This window comes from Triturus cristatus, chromosome 6, assembly GCF_964204655.1.
Source record: "Triturus cristatus chromosome 6, aTriCri1.1, whole genome shotgun sequence".
In the NCBI taxonomy this organism is placed as follows: domain Eukaryota; kingdom Metazoa; phylum Chordata; class Amphibia; order Caudata; family Salamandridae; genus Triturus; species Triturus cristatus.
Genome location: NC_140589.1, coordinates 1769919558 through 1769935556, shown reverse-complemented (window position 1 = coordinate 1769935556; position 15999 = coordinate 1769919558). Strand labels below are relative to the sequence as shown.

Sequence of the window (15999 nt, the reverse complement as noted above, 5' to 3'; positions counted from 1 at the left end):
CCGGTGGGTGAACACCCTTTGGTTTGCCGGCTTCTCAGATGAATTCGCCTCTCCCCCCCTCCGGAGCCTCAATATTCTGTCCTTTGGGACGTGAATCAGGTGTTGAACCTTTTTCTTTCTTGGCAACCAAATAGGTTTCTGTCCTGTAAGAAAGTAACCGCCAAATTGGCAATGCTGTTATGCCTGGTCTCATGCAGACGCGTCTCAGACATGAGGGCTTTGGACATATCAGGAGTGCTTTCCCCAGAAGGGGTATCGTTCACAGTAAGTAGAAGGATCAAGAGTAATACCAGGGTCATTTCGTTCCCAGCGTTTCCAGATTACCCAAAACTGTGTGTAGTGCAGTGCCTCTGTGCTTATGAGGAATTGACTGAGGAAACTCGCCCTCCGGGTGAGAAGCAACTGCTCATTGCGCTACGTAAACCGTACAGAGCAGTCTCGTCCCCGACCATCGCAATATGGGTGCGTTGGGTGATGCAGCAGGCGGGGATCGATACTAAGCAGTTTGGTGCTCACTCGGCAAGAGGAGCGATGGCCTCCAAGGCTTTTTCATTAGCGTACGCGCTTGGAAGATCTGATGCGCGCAACCGATTGGTCCTCTGACTCCACCTTTAAGAGGTTTTATTTCAAACCAGTACTGGAGGTAGCAAGGCTAGTAGTCGACAAGCTTTGAACTGGCATAATCTGAGCCTCCGGTCCTGACATAGAATGAAAATGTAACTAGCTATTGCGCTGGTAAGTTTAAATTCTATTAAGGACACGGAGGAGAGGATTATCGCGCCCCATGACCTCTGAAGATGTGGACCCTCCCCGTTCTAAAGTAAGTAAGCCATTTATGGGTCTTTACAAAGTGGAAATGAGTTGATGACGTTACTCATATATTGTTGTTTGCTGGTGTTTTACTGCAATTGGTTCCAGCACAGTCCTCTGACACTACCTATTTTACAGGAAATGACGGTTCCAAACAAGAAGCGTGAAAGCTGACAAGAAATGGTTCGCAGGAAGGAAGAGGAAACAGTGTGAAGGGACTATGCTGGCTGGCTAGAGAGCGGACAGCGAGGAAGGACTCTTGTTGGTACTTTTGTTTCCCTATTGTTCATGGGAAAAGTAGTTAGTTATTGTGTTTAAAGAAATGTGCTGCTGTTAAAATAAAGCGAAGGAAGAAGGCATAATCCTCGCCTCCGTGTCCTTAATAGAACTGAAACTTACCAGCGCAACAGCTAGGCAAATGTTCATTATTGGCTTAAACTACTGTGGTCCATGATGCCACCCCAAGACCTGGATAAATCACTGTAACTTCGACATCTCCTCCACCCCCCACCAGCCCTGGAAATCGGTTATCTCATGGACCTGGAAGCAGTGTTAGGTTTTGTAGCACACGCTACACAAACAAATAAACATAAAACAAAAATCTGTGAAAGACATGCGACGTGCCACAACACTGAGCAGAGGTTGCAGTACCTTGATGGAGCTTGAAATAAATACATGATCAGTCAATTATCCCAAAATATTGTTTGTACCTGTCTGGCTGAAGTTTATGCAAACCAAATGCCTGGTAAAAATAGTTCTCCAAGTGAAAAAAATCAAAAACAACAAAAATCTGCCTCAAAAGGATCAAGTTTCATTTTTGGTTTGTTTTTTTATTGATTGCAAAAAACGAATGAGAGGAGATACAAAACAGCATCTCCAGCGTGTTTAAAAAAATTAAACTTGTAGTAAGAGTAAAAAACAGGATGCCGTCAATGAAACGTGAAAAGTTATGTTAAAGGATTTATAAAGCGCATAGCTGCCCTAAACAGGGCATCCCAATGCTAGACCCTGACAACATACACGCTACAACTGCCTAAGAGAAGATGAGAAAGTGAGGCTAGAAGGAGAAAAGCCAGGTCTTGAGAGATTTTCTGAAAAGAAAGTGGTTCTGGATTTTCCTAAGAGAGAGGGGGAGAAAATTACGAAGAGATGGGACCAAGGCACGGAAGGTTCTCACGCCCACTCTAGCTCTTCCGACTCGAAGAACAATGGATGAATAGAGGTCAGCAGAGCGTAGGGGACGAGAGGGCCTGCAAAGAAAAATAAAATTAGACAGGATGGGGGTCCCTTGGGAGTACAAGGTTTTATGAACAGTGGAGTCTTGAAGTGGATACGTTTATCCAGAGGAAGTCAATGTTGCTTACAAATAAGGCCCGATACGGATGAAAATTTGGGGGAGTGAACAGAGCGGTCTGGCATTGGCATTTTGGGTCACTGCAGTCTTTTGATGACTGATTTATTGGCTCCGAGATAAATAGACATTGCAATAATCCAGGCCGGACAAAATTAGCACCTGGATTATGGTTTGCAGAGGGGAGAAATCAAAGAAGACCAAGATGGGCTCAATGCTTCTCAGGTGCCCAAAGCAAGTGACTGCTACAGTCAAACGCCAAAGATTTGTCCATCCAGCCTCCAAAGGTTTTTACCGAGGATTTGGGCTTAGGGGAAGGACCAGGAGAATGCTGCTACCAGTGGTCATCCCCCTACTGAGCATGTTTGCCCAATAGCAGAATTTCAGTTTCATTAATGTTCAGGCAGAGACAGTTATTATTCATCCACTCTGCCACCGCAAGAATTCCTTTTTGAAAAATAGCCTTATCGTGCGTGGTATATACAGAGAGTGAAAGAAGAAGCTGGGTGTCGTCCCCATATATTACCCACATATATATTGTGGTAATATACAATCAGTGAAACATAAGAGAGAACACAGGCATATCTTCGTGATAAAACTATTTTAAGGCTCACATCATATAAATAAAACACAGTGATCTAATTCAACCAAACACGGGGATGAGTTTGGACAACAACTCCTCGTAAGCACCGCCTTACATCGAGCCACCTAAAGTGGGCAACTGATAGGACATAAGAGTGACCAAACCATCAAAGGGAAAGTGATAACAAAACATCATAGGAAGAAAAATTAAACAAATAAAATAAAAAAAAGAACCAAACTGGTTTGAGACTTGCACATGTAACCCAGTTCATGTGCGTCACATATAATATCAATCACACATATTACTATGGGAAATTAGTGGTACAGATGCAGGGACATAGCATTCCTTCTTTTGGACCATTAGTTGTTTGTAGTCAGGGGCGGCTGGTGACATTTGAAAATGGCGGGGCGTAAAAGTGCCCCGTAACAAAGTCGCGTCAAAACGCACTCTCAAACTAGGACCAAAACACCCCTTCCCCTCCATGGATTTTCTTCAAAACACTTGCAATCAAAATTAGACCTTCCCAACTCTGATCCCAGCTAAGTACATATCCCGCCATTTTCAAATGTCACCAGCCACCCCTGCCTTTAGGGGCTGGTCTCCCCACGGCGAGCTTGCCTCTCTGTGTCCACAGCTCCAGAGTAGACCCCAGCAGATCGTTCCTGGCTACTGTTCCTGCGCCGAGTGCTGCATTGCCCAGGTTATGAGCCTTTTTCACAAGGGAAGCGTCACAATGGAGCCCTTTCAACATGTCACTGTGACATCACTAACCCTGCGTGGGCGATTCCATCTGTTTCCACGCCATTTGGTGGGGGCAGTAAACCCTGCGGAAAATAGCCTGTTCCTTCACAGGATTAGTAAATAGGACCATAAAACCGATTAAGTCATGAGCCTTAACAGAATAACAACTGCTACCCGACAAACTGCCACAGCAGCGTTCTCTGTTACTGCCTGCTGCAATAGCGACCTCTCCTGAGCAGCCCCCTTGTCTTCAAGGAACCCTGCGCCTCGTGACATCATTCGAAGCGGCTGTGACATAATTAATGTTACCTTCGTAGAATTCTAGTTATGGTGCTGGCTGCTGTGAAGGGGTCAAGGCCTCCAAGTCAATGTTAGAATGCACGTTTTTCTCAGTTCTGTTTTAACATAAATTATACTCTCAATGTAACCCTCCACAGTTTATTTGCGTCTGACCCGCTCAACTCCGCTAGTAATAATGTAAATACTTTCCCTCACTCCTTATGTCAGGGAACAATATTGAAAAAGGATTCGAGCAGAAAAAAGAGTAAAAGCTGCACTTCATGTATTATTAAAAATTAAAAAACACTTACCTGACCGCCTCGCTCTTCTCCTGGTCCGCGTTGGCGCCTCTCTGCCTTCAAACGGTCCGGAACACCACGTCCACGTGACGTGACGCAAGTGACTGCAACCCGGCCCTCAGCCAATCCTGGCACTGCAGCAGCGCCAGGATTGGCTGACGGCACCGCCTACTCCTCGCCCGCCGCCTGCCCATTAGGAGACCGAGGGGCTCCTAATGGGCATGCGCAAGGCAGCAAAAACGCAAGTACGCATGACTGGGCACGGAGTAAAAATTAAGCTCCATGCCCACTCATGCGCACTTGTGCTGCCTTTCCCAAAGGCGTCTGACAATGATGTCAGTCAACATGACGCCGAACCGCCCACGGTCCGACGTCATGCTGACTGCCATTCACAGAGGAGGGAGCTAGGAGGGAGCTGCGGGCGCGGGCGGGGGGGCTACGCCCCCACGCCCCAATGGACGCACCGCGCCTGTTTGTAGTTAACAATCTGATCTCACGTAGACCTCACTTTTGAAGGTAGGCAACAATCAGTCCATATAATGACATAGTGTTAATGGTCCATCCACCATCTCCATACATTTTGACACACATGGTTACTGAAACAAACCCACGCCTATTTAGTATGAACAAATAGTATTTCTACTATTTTCTAGTTAGCAACAACAAATCCAGGTGAAACACATCAGATCTATTGAGATCTATTTCATTAATAATTTCGCCTCCTTTATGAAAATTAGCTGACAAATTCAACTATATTGGTATTCCCAAAAATACGGGGGATCTCTTCTGCAGCCTTTAACCAACAAGAATAGTGCATTGTTAATGGAATAGAAGGTGCAACAGATCCACAGGCTCAGAATGACAATTTCAGCATTTACTGGATGGTACAAGTACATTTTAGCCAGTTTCCAAGCAGTCCTGTGAGAGGTTAAGAACCTGCTTGATATTTTTTATGAGAATTTTACTAGTTACTTCCAAACGTTTTTCCACTGTGAACCCAATAACTGGTGAGCATTTTAAGTGAATATTGCTAGTTCAGCTTTCTCCGTGATTTTGCAGTTCACCATAGGAGTTGCTTCATTCACACTTTTTGTTTTTAATCTGATTCCTAGGCAAAATGCCATCGCCAAAAGCACCTTGTGTAGAAAGTGCTTATGTCTCATTTCAGCACGTGAGGCCGAGCCATTGTTAATGCTACTCTTAATTCAGTACCTACTCATCCAACATGTCTCAAACAAAGGATCTGACTGAGCATTGCCCCACAGGCATGTTTACTGTATTTATAATCAACTTTTTCTTTTCTTAATTTTTTTTTAGAGTTTTATATAGCGTAAACTAGACCCGAGACATCGGATATCTGAGCGCTTTACATAGCACCAGTTTCGTTACACAAGGACACATTCATTTTTGTTAGGCACGGGGAGATTAAGTGATAGCCCAGAATCACATGAAGTTGAGTGCCGTTGCAGAGACGCGAACCCGGTTCCCCAGCTCGAGGTCCACCGCTCTAGCCGTAAGGATACATCCTCTCCCCTTGATAGTTTTGTTATGCCATCAAGACACTATATTGGTTTGGTTATACTTGTGACCAGCTTAATATCTGTAACTAAAGTCCTAGGAGTATCCTACGTGCACAAGTCACTTGCGTGGCTAAGGATTAATAAAGAAAGTAAGTCTCAAGGCACCATGGCCTATTTCTCGCCTGTTGGCCAGTTTGGTCACTCAATCAATCAATCAGTTATTTATAAAGTGCTGCTCTTCACCCTGGAGGGTATCCAGGCGCTGAGGTTTCGCTGGTCTCAGTTGAAAAGTCAGGTCTTATGAGTCCAATTCTGAATTCTGCCAGGGAGGGTGATGTGGTAGGTGGAGGGGTAGGTTGTTCCAGGCCTTGTCGGCGAGGTATGAGTAGGAATGATCTCCTCTGTGACTTCGGTGAAGGCGGGGGTGTGCGCGAGGGGTAGGGTGGCATAGTACAGGTGTCCAGTAAGTTGGTGGAAGTTCAGGCGGTGGATGACTATGCAGGTCCTTGGCTGTGTAGGGCCTTGTCGGCGTGTGTCAGTAACTTGAACTGGCATCTCTTCTGGACGGGGAGCCAATGGAGGTTCCTGATGTCGGGGGTGATGTGGGTCCGCTTGGGGAGGTTGAGAATGAGTCTGGTTGCTGCGTTCTGTATGGTCTGGAGCCTCTTGATGAGTTGGCTGGTAATACCAGTGTAGAGCGCATTTCCATAGTCTAGCGGGCTGGTGACAAGTGCCTGGGTGATGGTCTTTCTGGTGTTGGTGGGGATCTATCTGAAGATTTTCTGGAGCATGCGGAGGATGTGGAAACAGGAGGGAGGATGAGACTGCATTGATTTGGTGCTTCATGGTGAGTTTTCTGTTAAGGATGACGCAGCGGTTGCAGGCGTGGTCTGTGGGTGCGCGTTCGAGCTCAGGAGCCCACCTGGTACTACCTCACAGGGAGGTGTTCTTCCTGAAGATCAGCACTACAGTCTTGTCCACGTTGAGCTTAGGCAGTTGGTTCTCATCCAGTCGGCGACACTAGTCATAGCGTTGCGGGAACTCTTTTACAATACAATACAATACACTGGCATTTATAAAGCGCAACAGCTACCTCAAGCAGAGGTGTCCCAGCGCTAGCGCGATCCAGCAAGACATGGGAGGAAGAGGATAGCAATCAGAAAACGGTTTCAGGCTAACGGCTAAAAAGCCATGTCTTTAAAGCTTTCCTGAACTCCCCTTCAGACGGTATAAACCGAAGTCTGTCCGGAAGGGAGTTCCATAATCTGGTTGCCACTACGGAGAAGGCCCTGTCACCAATGCGAGCTTTCGCAAATTGGGGAACACACAGCAGATTCTGTGAGTTGGAGCGTAACGAGCGCATTTGCTGATAGGGGCGAATGCATTTTTTGATGTAATTCGGGCAACTGCCTTTCTGGGCCTTGAACACAATTGTCAAGTCCTTGAATTCTATTTGCTTCACAACCGGCAACCAGTGGAGCTGTTTGACATGCGGAGAGATATGTTGTTTAAATGGCACTCTTCTAATCAATCTCACAGCCGCATTCTGCACCATCTGCAGTCTCTTTATCGGAAACGGCTGAAGATCAAGAAACAGACTGTTGGCATAGTCAAGTCCTGAAGTCACCGTGGCATGAGCAACTAATTTTCGACAATTCTCCGGGAGTAGATATAGAAATTTCCTCAACCCCTTCAGAATTCCGAAGCAAGTGGATGTAATGGACCATATTTGGTATGCAAATGTCATATCAATGTCCCATTTTACACCCAGGTTTTTTACCGTAGAAGTCGGACAGGGTGAGGAACCCATTTCCTCCGGCCACCACAGACCAGGCAGCGGTGCAGAATTCTTGCCGAAGAACAAAACCTCAGTTTTCTCTGTGTTCAGTTTTAGCTTGTTATTATTCATCCAGCTGGAGACGTCACACAGGCAGCCCCTAAACCTCTCAAAAGAGTTTGCCGACTGGTCCTTAAAGGAGAACACCAACGGTGTGTCGTCTGCATAGGAGATGGTTTTTATTTCCCATTTTGAAATGAGCGCACACAAAGGAGCCAGATAGATATTAAAAAGTAGCGGGCTCAGCGCTGAGCCCTGCAGCACCTAACACCAGAGGAGTTTAGCTTCTGATTTAAAAGGGTGTAATATCACTCTTTGCATGCGATCGCTGAGTTAGGACTTAATCCAGGCGAGTGCCGTCCGCTTCACTCCCGCCCACTTCAGTCTGGCCAGCAGTATTGGATGGTCCACCGTATCAAAAGCAGCGGACAGGTCCAACAGCACTAGCATAGCTGAGGCTCCAACGTCCACCTCCATTCTTATAGATTCGGCCACCTCCAGCAAAACTGTCTTGGTGCTAAAGCCCGCCCAGAAGCCAGACTGTGTTTCATGCAGTATATCGTTGCTGGCAATGAAATTACTGAGTTGATGTTGAACCAATTTTTCCAGCATCTTTGCTGGTGCCGGGAGAAGAGAAATAGGGCGATCGTTTTTTAAATCCACCGGGTCAGCATTAGGCTTTTTTAGAAGGGGTAGGAGCATAGCATGTTTCCATAACTCTGGAAAGATGCCAGTAGTTAGTGAATTGTTCCATATGTGATTAAGAGTCGGATTGAGAGTATAGGCAAGGGCTTCCCACAGTTTCGGGGGACAGGGGTCTGCTGGGGATCCTGACTTGCATTTCAAAATTCCCCCCAAGGATACCTCAAGTGAGATGGGACGAAACGCAGACAGGGAAGCATCCCCAGCATGGCTCTCCTCATCTACAGACTCGATGGTGTCCTGCGTAGGCGAAAATGCCTCGTAAACCTTATGTATTATTTCCTAAAAAAAACCTGACCGTTTTTCACAAAATAAAGGGGATGAAGGTATCTTACTATCTAGCGCTGTGGGTTTGGTGAAGGAGCGGACAATATTAAAAATTTCTCTGCTAGAATTATCTAACGTATTGATACGCTTCACAAAGTTGTCCCTTCTAGCGATTTTCATAGCTTTCTGAAGATCTTTTAAGGCATACCTGTAGGTCTTTTTTGCCAATGGACAATATACTTTTCTCCAGAGATGCTCTATGCGCTTACAGTTGCTCTTTGCCATTCTCAGTTTTCCGTGAACCATGGCGCCGAAGGTGCCCTTCTAGTAGAGCTGACTAATCTAGCTGGCGCAAGCTTGTCCAACGCACCCGACATCCACACATCCAAGTCCATAGCGTCCTTATTAGGGTCGTTGGACCATTGGGTTTGGCTGTCCAGCAATACCAGGCCTAAGGAGACTGGTGTCAATTTCTTCCTGTTCCTTTTGAGCGTTTGTAAAGGTTTTCCTTAACATTGAGGTATTGCTCTGCTGCAAGAGAATGGGATCAGAAAATGATCAGTCCAAATCTGTTGTTGCGGGGGCTCAACAACCAGAGAAGAGATGTTGGAAAACACCAGGTCAAGTGTATTACCAGCACAGTGAGTAGAGAACTTTACGTGCTGCGTAAGATTGTCTCCCTCAAGTAACAACAGTAATTGTGATGCTTGAGTAAATTTCACGTCTGAAATGTGGAGGTTAAAATCTCCTAAGGCCAAAAAGTTTTTATATTGTTTTTTCTAGTGGTAGAGGGGTTTTCGGTGAGCTAGAGTATGAGTTACGTGTCGTCTGTGTAGGATTTGATGTAGAATCTGTGGGTTCTTACGATGTCAGTGAGGGGGATCATGTAGGTGTTGAACAGGGCGATTGTTTAGGAATGTCGCAGATGATGCTCTAGGGTTCCGAGGTGAAGGATGGTAGGCGGATTCTCAGAGGTCGTCCTGTGAGGAAGGATGCGATCCATTTGAGAACATCCCCCTGGATGCAGATGAGGTTGAGTCTGTTGATGAGGGTGTAATGGGCTATGGTGTTGAATGCAGCTGAGAGGTCGAGGAGGATGAGGGTTGCTGTTTCACCCGGGTCGAGGATGGATCTCATATCGTCGGTTGCGGCTATGAGGGTGATCTGGGTGCTGAGGTTGGTGCAGAAGCCGGATTAGGAGGCATTGAGCAGGTTGTTCTTTTTTAGATGCCCGGTGAGCTGGTGGTTGATGGCCTTCTCGAGGACTTTGGCGGGGAACGGAAGCAGTGAGATACAACAGTAATTTTTAAGTCAGCAGAGCTTTCCTTCAGAAGGGGTCTGACCTCGGCGTGCTTCCATCTGTCAGGGAAGGCCGCATTAGTTATGGAGGCATTGAGGATGTTGGTGGGTTCTGCACTGATTTCTTTGCTTCCAAGGTTGAAGAAATGGTGGGGGCAGGGTTCAGTGGGTGCTCCAGAGTGGATGGAGGACATGATAGCTGTGGTGATCTGCGTGATGAGAGGATTTCATGTGGTGATTGAGACATGGAGTGGTGGAATGCTGGAAAGGCCATTTGATACTGAAAGGTCATAAGATAGATAGGCGACAGCCCCATTTGGTTCCTCAAAGCTAGCAATTTAAGTCCCTGTGCATGATGCACAGGATCTTCTATGGGCTTTAAAAATATGGCTTTAAAAAAAGATTTTCCAAGAAAAATAGCTGCCAGTTCTGTTTGGTCTAATTCTCACCTCCTGATGCAGTTTCTCACTTCAAACTAATTTAAGCATGTGGTCGTTACCTCATTCCTAATGCTAATGCTTTGGAATGAACTACCTCTACATTCTGTGACATGCAGAGCCATCTTGCCTTCAAGAGGATCCTACAAACAGAGCTGTAATGCTGACCTTAGTTTGTTTGTTCTGCGGGGCATTTGACATTTTTGATCGGAGGTTCTCAGCACCAAGATAGTCGTCAGCATGTATGAGAGCTCTGAAAACAATAACTTATAGAACATTATATAGAATAAACCCATACATCTTATATTTTAAGACAAAGTTGAAGCAATATTAAACAGTGAAACTATTTATATTATAGAGAGGAGAAATAGGAAAGAAGCATTAGGGAATATGAGAAATAATACAAAAACCCAGAATAAAACTTTAGGGAATCACAGGGAAACGATATTAAATTTATTATAAGGTTCAATTGTTTACATGCCTTATCCGGAACTATTCACCGAGTCACTAGAAACCTCCTCCTCAATCTCTTGAGTTCAATCAATTCTATTTTTTCCTAACACTAACTTCGAAAATGGAAGCTCCAACAACTGTATGTACAAAAGACACCTTTAAATGTAATAATTTACCAGATAACCATTTAGCAATCAAAGAGACTGTTAAGGTCACTTGTCTTATGTAAGAAGCCATATTCTTCAAGCTTTCCACCAGTTTCAGAAATGGTCAATTCCTAAATCTAACATGTCATAACCCCGATTTAATTAATCCCAATAAATCATACTATCACAATCCCATGGTAAATTCAGTTCATCCTGCCGAAATTCCACTGTTTCTAATTAAGCATTCTATCATTATTCTATCATTATTTTTCACACTGAGTTGTTCCACAATGAAGTGCATAGACAGATTTAAATGAACCCCTTTTCCCTTGCAAATTTCCAAACCAGATATTTTGTTACATGTTAGGGAATGAATATATTTTCAGATCAAACTTGTATTCTACAATAGACCAACTTTAAAATATCAAGGCCTCCACAACATGGACTTTTAATATAATAATACTGAATCTTACGAACAGTCACATCGCTAAAGAAAGCCAAACCCTCCCCAGAGAACTCTATTTGTAGTCCGTTCAATTGGATGTTAGTCTTAATATTTTGACCCCCAAAGAAATGAGAAAAAGCTTTTCAATTTGCGTATACTTGGAAATTGGACAATGTATAACCCAGCTACATACAAAACATTTGAGGATACTGAAATTTGCAATGAATGCTTGTACTGTTTCCAAATACAAAGACAAACAAAATAACAACATATTTACATTTTAGATTCTCGTGGTAATTTCTCATATTCCCCCTAGCATTTCACCTGGAGACTCCATTTAGAGTTTCTGGGTAACACACCAGAGATCTATGGCTTTACAGAGGATATTGTAATCCATAATCAGCCAGTAACCAGGTCACCAGCCAAATTGCAATGTCCTGTGACCTCGTAATGAGGCGCAAAGAGCTGTTGCACACAACTACATTCTGATGTTGTCTACCATTTTGAGAGACTTTTCTTCTTTGCTGTGAAATTGATTTCTTCCAGGAGCTAGTACAACGATGAGCAAAAACATCTGTATCTGACAATTAGAAATTTAACTTATTGTGTGCAAGACCTTAGGTGTGAGACATAATTTTTTCTTAAAAAGATTTGTTTTCTCTTATGCAGCTTAGCACTTTTTGCAAAGTAAAAAAACTGAAAAAGAAAGTAGCATAGTACATAATTCAAAAGGCTGTTGTTTAATTTCCTGCTCCTAGCAGACAGTCATTTGACTCGCCCTGAAAAGGAAAGGACTACAGTCAAGCTGGAAACCATTTCTGTGTTGTGTCATGCTCTGTCATGCATGGGTGCAGATAAGTCAGAGGAAGTTGAAACATATTACCTTTCTTCTTCGATACAACGTGAATGGAGAGAAGGACCACTGCACATGTCCTCCCATCTGGTCTCTTAATTTCAGCAAAAATGTAAATTAATGTAATAATTAAATAACTATTACCATAGATGTGGCTCCAGGGGAGAGGAATAAAGAGGGAGAAATATGTGCGTGTGAAGGAATTCAATGTCCAATAAACTACCAGTTCCTAAATTAACTGTTGGGTCAACCCCTAAGAGAGACCACCAGGACCATTGGTGTGTTACATGAATTAGCGTGTGTGGCTACGACGTTGTATGCTGGCAGCTGAACATGTGGCTCCCTACACACGAGACAAAAGACTCGGTAGTCTATTCCCCTTCCCCTCCTTCAATTTTAGTGTATGGTTGGGGTCCCCCCATTTGAGGAGCATATGTTGTCACTTTCGCTCTCGGGTTGCCTTGCGGGTGTGATTTTATGTTGCTGTGTTGTATAAAACGAAACCGTATTGTGGGCTCAGAGTCATGTGGCCCACGTGGTTGATACCTCCTGCTTTAGCGTCTCTGTAACGCCAAGTGCCTTATTGTATATATGTCATTTATTTCTGTCACTTTAGCGGCCGGCCGGAAGGTTGTAGGCCCATACCTGTATATATTTGAGATTGTAATAAACGGTTTCAAAAAAAAAAAAAAAAAAAAAAAAAAAGACTCGGTAGTCACAAACGTGTCATTTTTCAAGTCTGCCTGCTGTAGACAAAGTTACCACCACGTCTAATGAACCAGGATGGACCAATATGAGAAAGTGGGGCATGTCTACACAACACCTTCAAACTATATTTTGAGTCTTAGGATATTAACGAGTAGTAAATATCCTTTTTTTGTGGTTTGGGGTCCACAATGTATCTTTCCAAGAAGAGAAAAGAGAGGGTTTCAAAGAGGAGTGGTGCAAATGTGGAGTTCACCGCACATGGTTTTCTTCAGCTTTTGTTACACTTTAGAGACAAGAGTACACACCACAACATACCTGTGGACCAGAGGCAGTGGGAGAAAATTAAGTGTAGAAGTCATATCCAACCCACAGTCCAACATGATGGTGGTCGATTTGAACTTGAGGATGTTGCATGGTAGCGTTGGGTGCCCCGACAAGCAATACTATAAAAGAGAATAAAGAAACAAGCACACCAGTTAAAACGTACAAAAACATATATTGAACACACTGCTCAGTAACAGAGATACCGAAGCAACAGAAGCAATATATGAGGGACAATGAAAAGCTACTGCTGGCTTAGTGACAAGACTTAAATGGCTAATGCAATGCTTGCATGTAGACATCTCTGCTGCAAAATGCTGCCGTTACAGTAATGGCAATAGACAAGGTGATCAAACTAGACTTAAGAAACCTAATTACTGTCCATCAGTGGAGTAACAGTACCCTGCTTACATATAACAAGTGAGCCGTGATTATTCAATTCAAAACTTGCATTAAGGCTGTGATAACATCAAGTGACCTCCGAGATAAACCATGTAACTTAAATAGGAACTCGAATACAAAGAATGTTTTAGCTAGCAGGGTACCACCATATAATGTACTAGGCTTACATATATGCCTGGAAAATAAAAATAAGAAAATGAAAAATGAATAAAGATGGAAATAATGTAGGGCCTGATTTAGAGTTTGGCAGACGGGTTACTCTGGTACAAACGTGACTGATATTCCGTCCGCCTTATTACTAGGTCATTATAGTCTATAGAACTTGTAATATGGCAGACAGATGGGACACCCGTCAGAATGTGATGGAGTAACCCTTCGATCAGGCCTGTAGTCTCTTAAGCAGGAATACTAACACGGTTTTCCTTTTCTTTATAAAATGCCTTGTTTGCCCGTAGGCATCTAGGTATTAGAGGAGTTCAGCAGAACAGAATTGTGTTAAGGAACTTCCTAAAAGGTAGGTCATTTTCAATGTGCTTGACAAAGCTCGCAAGGGAGTTCCACAGTAGAAGAGCCAGCACAGCAAAAGCTTGGCCTCCTATTTTCTTCTTTTCATATCGAAGGGTAATCACCGTGTTTTGTGTTTCAGCAAAGATTCCTATCTGGACATCACTGAATGGCCGGAAGGGTACAGAGCCTTGTGGACACTACATAGTGTTTACAACTATTTTTAGAGAAAGCACTGATGGTTATACCTCCTCTAAAACGCTATTAAGACAAGCTAAGTTTTTTTTATTTATTTTTATTGGCATTTTCAAAATACATGAACGGTAACACAACCGAACCATCCATTCCATTAGCACTACATCAAGAATGATAGCTCAATGAAGGCAAGCTAAGTTCATAAAGGTCAGCCACTGAATATGTGTGGCTGCTAGAGTACTGAGCTTTGAATATTAGGGCGCTTTGAGTAGTATTGAGTTGTTGTCTTTCTATTACGAAAACGGAAGAAGATAACAAGTGGCAGCAGAGAAGAGATTAATACTGGGTGGTACATTTAGAGCTGCAGAAGGTGTTCTTTAGGGAGCAGAACCAAAGGCAATGGTATGATAAACATTAGTTACTTATTGAACATTATGTGTTTTGGTCTGTTAGGGAAAAAGTAAGTGATGGGACTGTGGCTGTTCACTGTAGTGTTCCACTGTGAGAAGTGTGGCCTTGAACAGCAAAAGGGAAAGGAAGACTCACAGGTCATAAGGGGGCTGTTCAGTAGCAGTTCTAGTGGAAGCTTCAGAAGGGGCTGAAAGACTGGAATCTCAATGTGGAGGATGGGGAGCCGGCTATCATAGGCAGACCAAGTTTATTTCAAAAGAACAACGGAAAAGAGCTTCACATCGGTATTATAAAAGCTTCAGAAGATAAAAACTGTTGCAGCGTTCTCTTTTAATTCTAATAGGGACAGGGAGGCAAGGATTATGCTTCCTTTCTTACTTTAATCTACTCTGCAGTCACAGAAAAACAATTTTACAGTACCTATACCTCTAAGGGTTTAAAGCTACAAGCATGAGACTAAAACAAAACACACATCATACAGTAATCCATATAATCAGGACTGCAGTGGTGGCACTTAACATTTTGAACAAGTGCAGCACCTTCTGCACGCACATTCACCCCCATTTCCAAGAGGCTGGCACCTCTGTGCCTCTGTAGAGCACCGTTGCCTAGGCGGGAAAAATCAAGGAATTATGCGAAAGAGCAGGTCATTGATTGACAGCATTAGAACTGTCAGGATGCTGACGTAGAATATAACTTAACTGAGAACAGTGTCAGAACTTGCATACTCACTCACCCTCCTATTACATTCCTCTCACTGAGTTAAGCACCCGCTCCAGAGATCTGTCTGTAACCTAGATGCCATTCTGCCAGAACTGCACTTACTCTGTAAGCCATGAGAGCTTGTACTAGTCTGTTCTGCTGAATCTGTTCTGTGGGGAATGGACGACTGCACCAGGTGCCTTCTGTAAAAGAGGGACACCTGCTTTGCCAATGCCGTGCTGTACCTGTTCTGCGAGGAAGCAGAATGTACACTGCTGCTGAATTTTTACATGCTCTGTGATTGGAAAGTTTGAGCCACTGTCCTAGCTGTAAGTGTCTCTTAAGGAGGGAAGCTGACCCTACTTCAGGCACAAGATGTGTTTGTACCATGAAGAAGTTATTCTACTGCTATATGAAAAAACAGGATATTTTGAATGCCCTTGCATTACATGCCCTATGAACCAACCTATGTTTCAGATAATTGATGTGAGATACCAAAACATAAAGCCCTGAGGAAGGTGCCTAATCCATAAGGGCAATATTCAAGCGATGAAACAAGTGGATGGAAAAGTGAAGCAAGTTTCATTGCTCGAGCCTCCTGTTTCTAAACATTTCATAGGAAGTCACAAGTAGAACTATTTTTAGTTGATCAGGAGACAATTTAATATAGATCTGACAGTGAGTGCCATTATTTTGAGTTGAGACAAAATCTCATTTAACCTAGACAACCCATA

At 43.7% G+C, this 15999-nt stretch overlaps 1 protein-coding gene across 1 annotated transcript in view; it reads right to left on the bottom strand.

The window, feature by feature from the left end:
- INTS9 (integrator complex subunit 9) overlaps window positions 1-15999 on the bottom strand; it is a 421484-nt gene that overhangs the window by 332785 nt on the left and 72700 nt on the right. The window contains exon 2 of the mRNA XM_085613054.1: window positions 13046-13173. Coding sequence (XP_085469180.1) covers window positions 13046-13173 — 128 coding nt within the window. The remainder of the gene's footprint in view (window positions 1-13045; window positions 13174-15999) is intronic.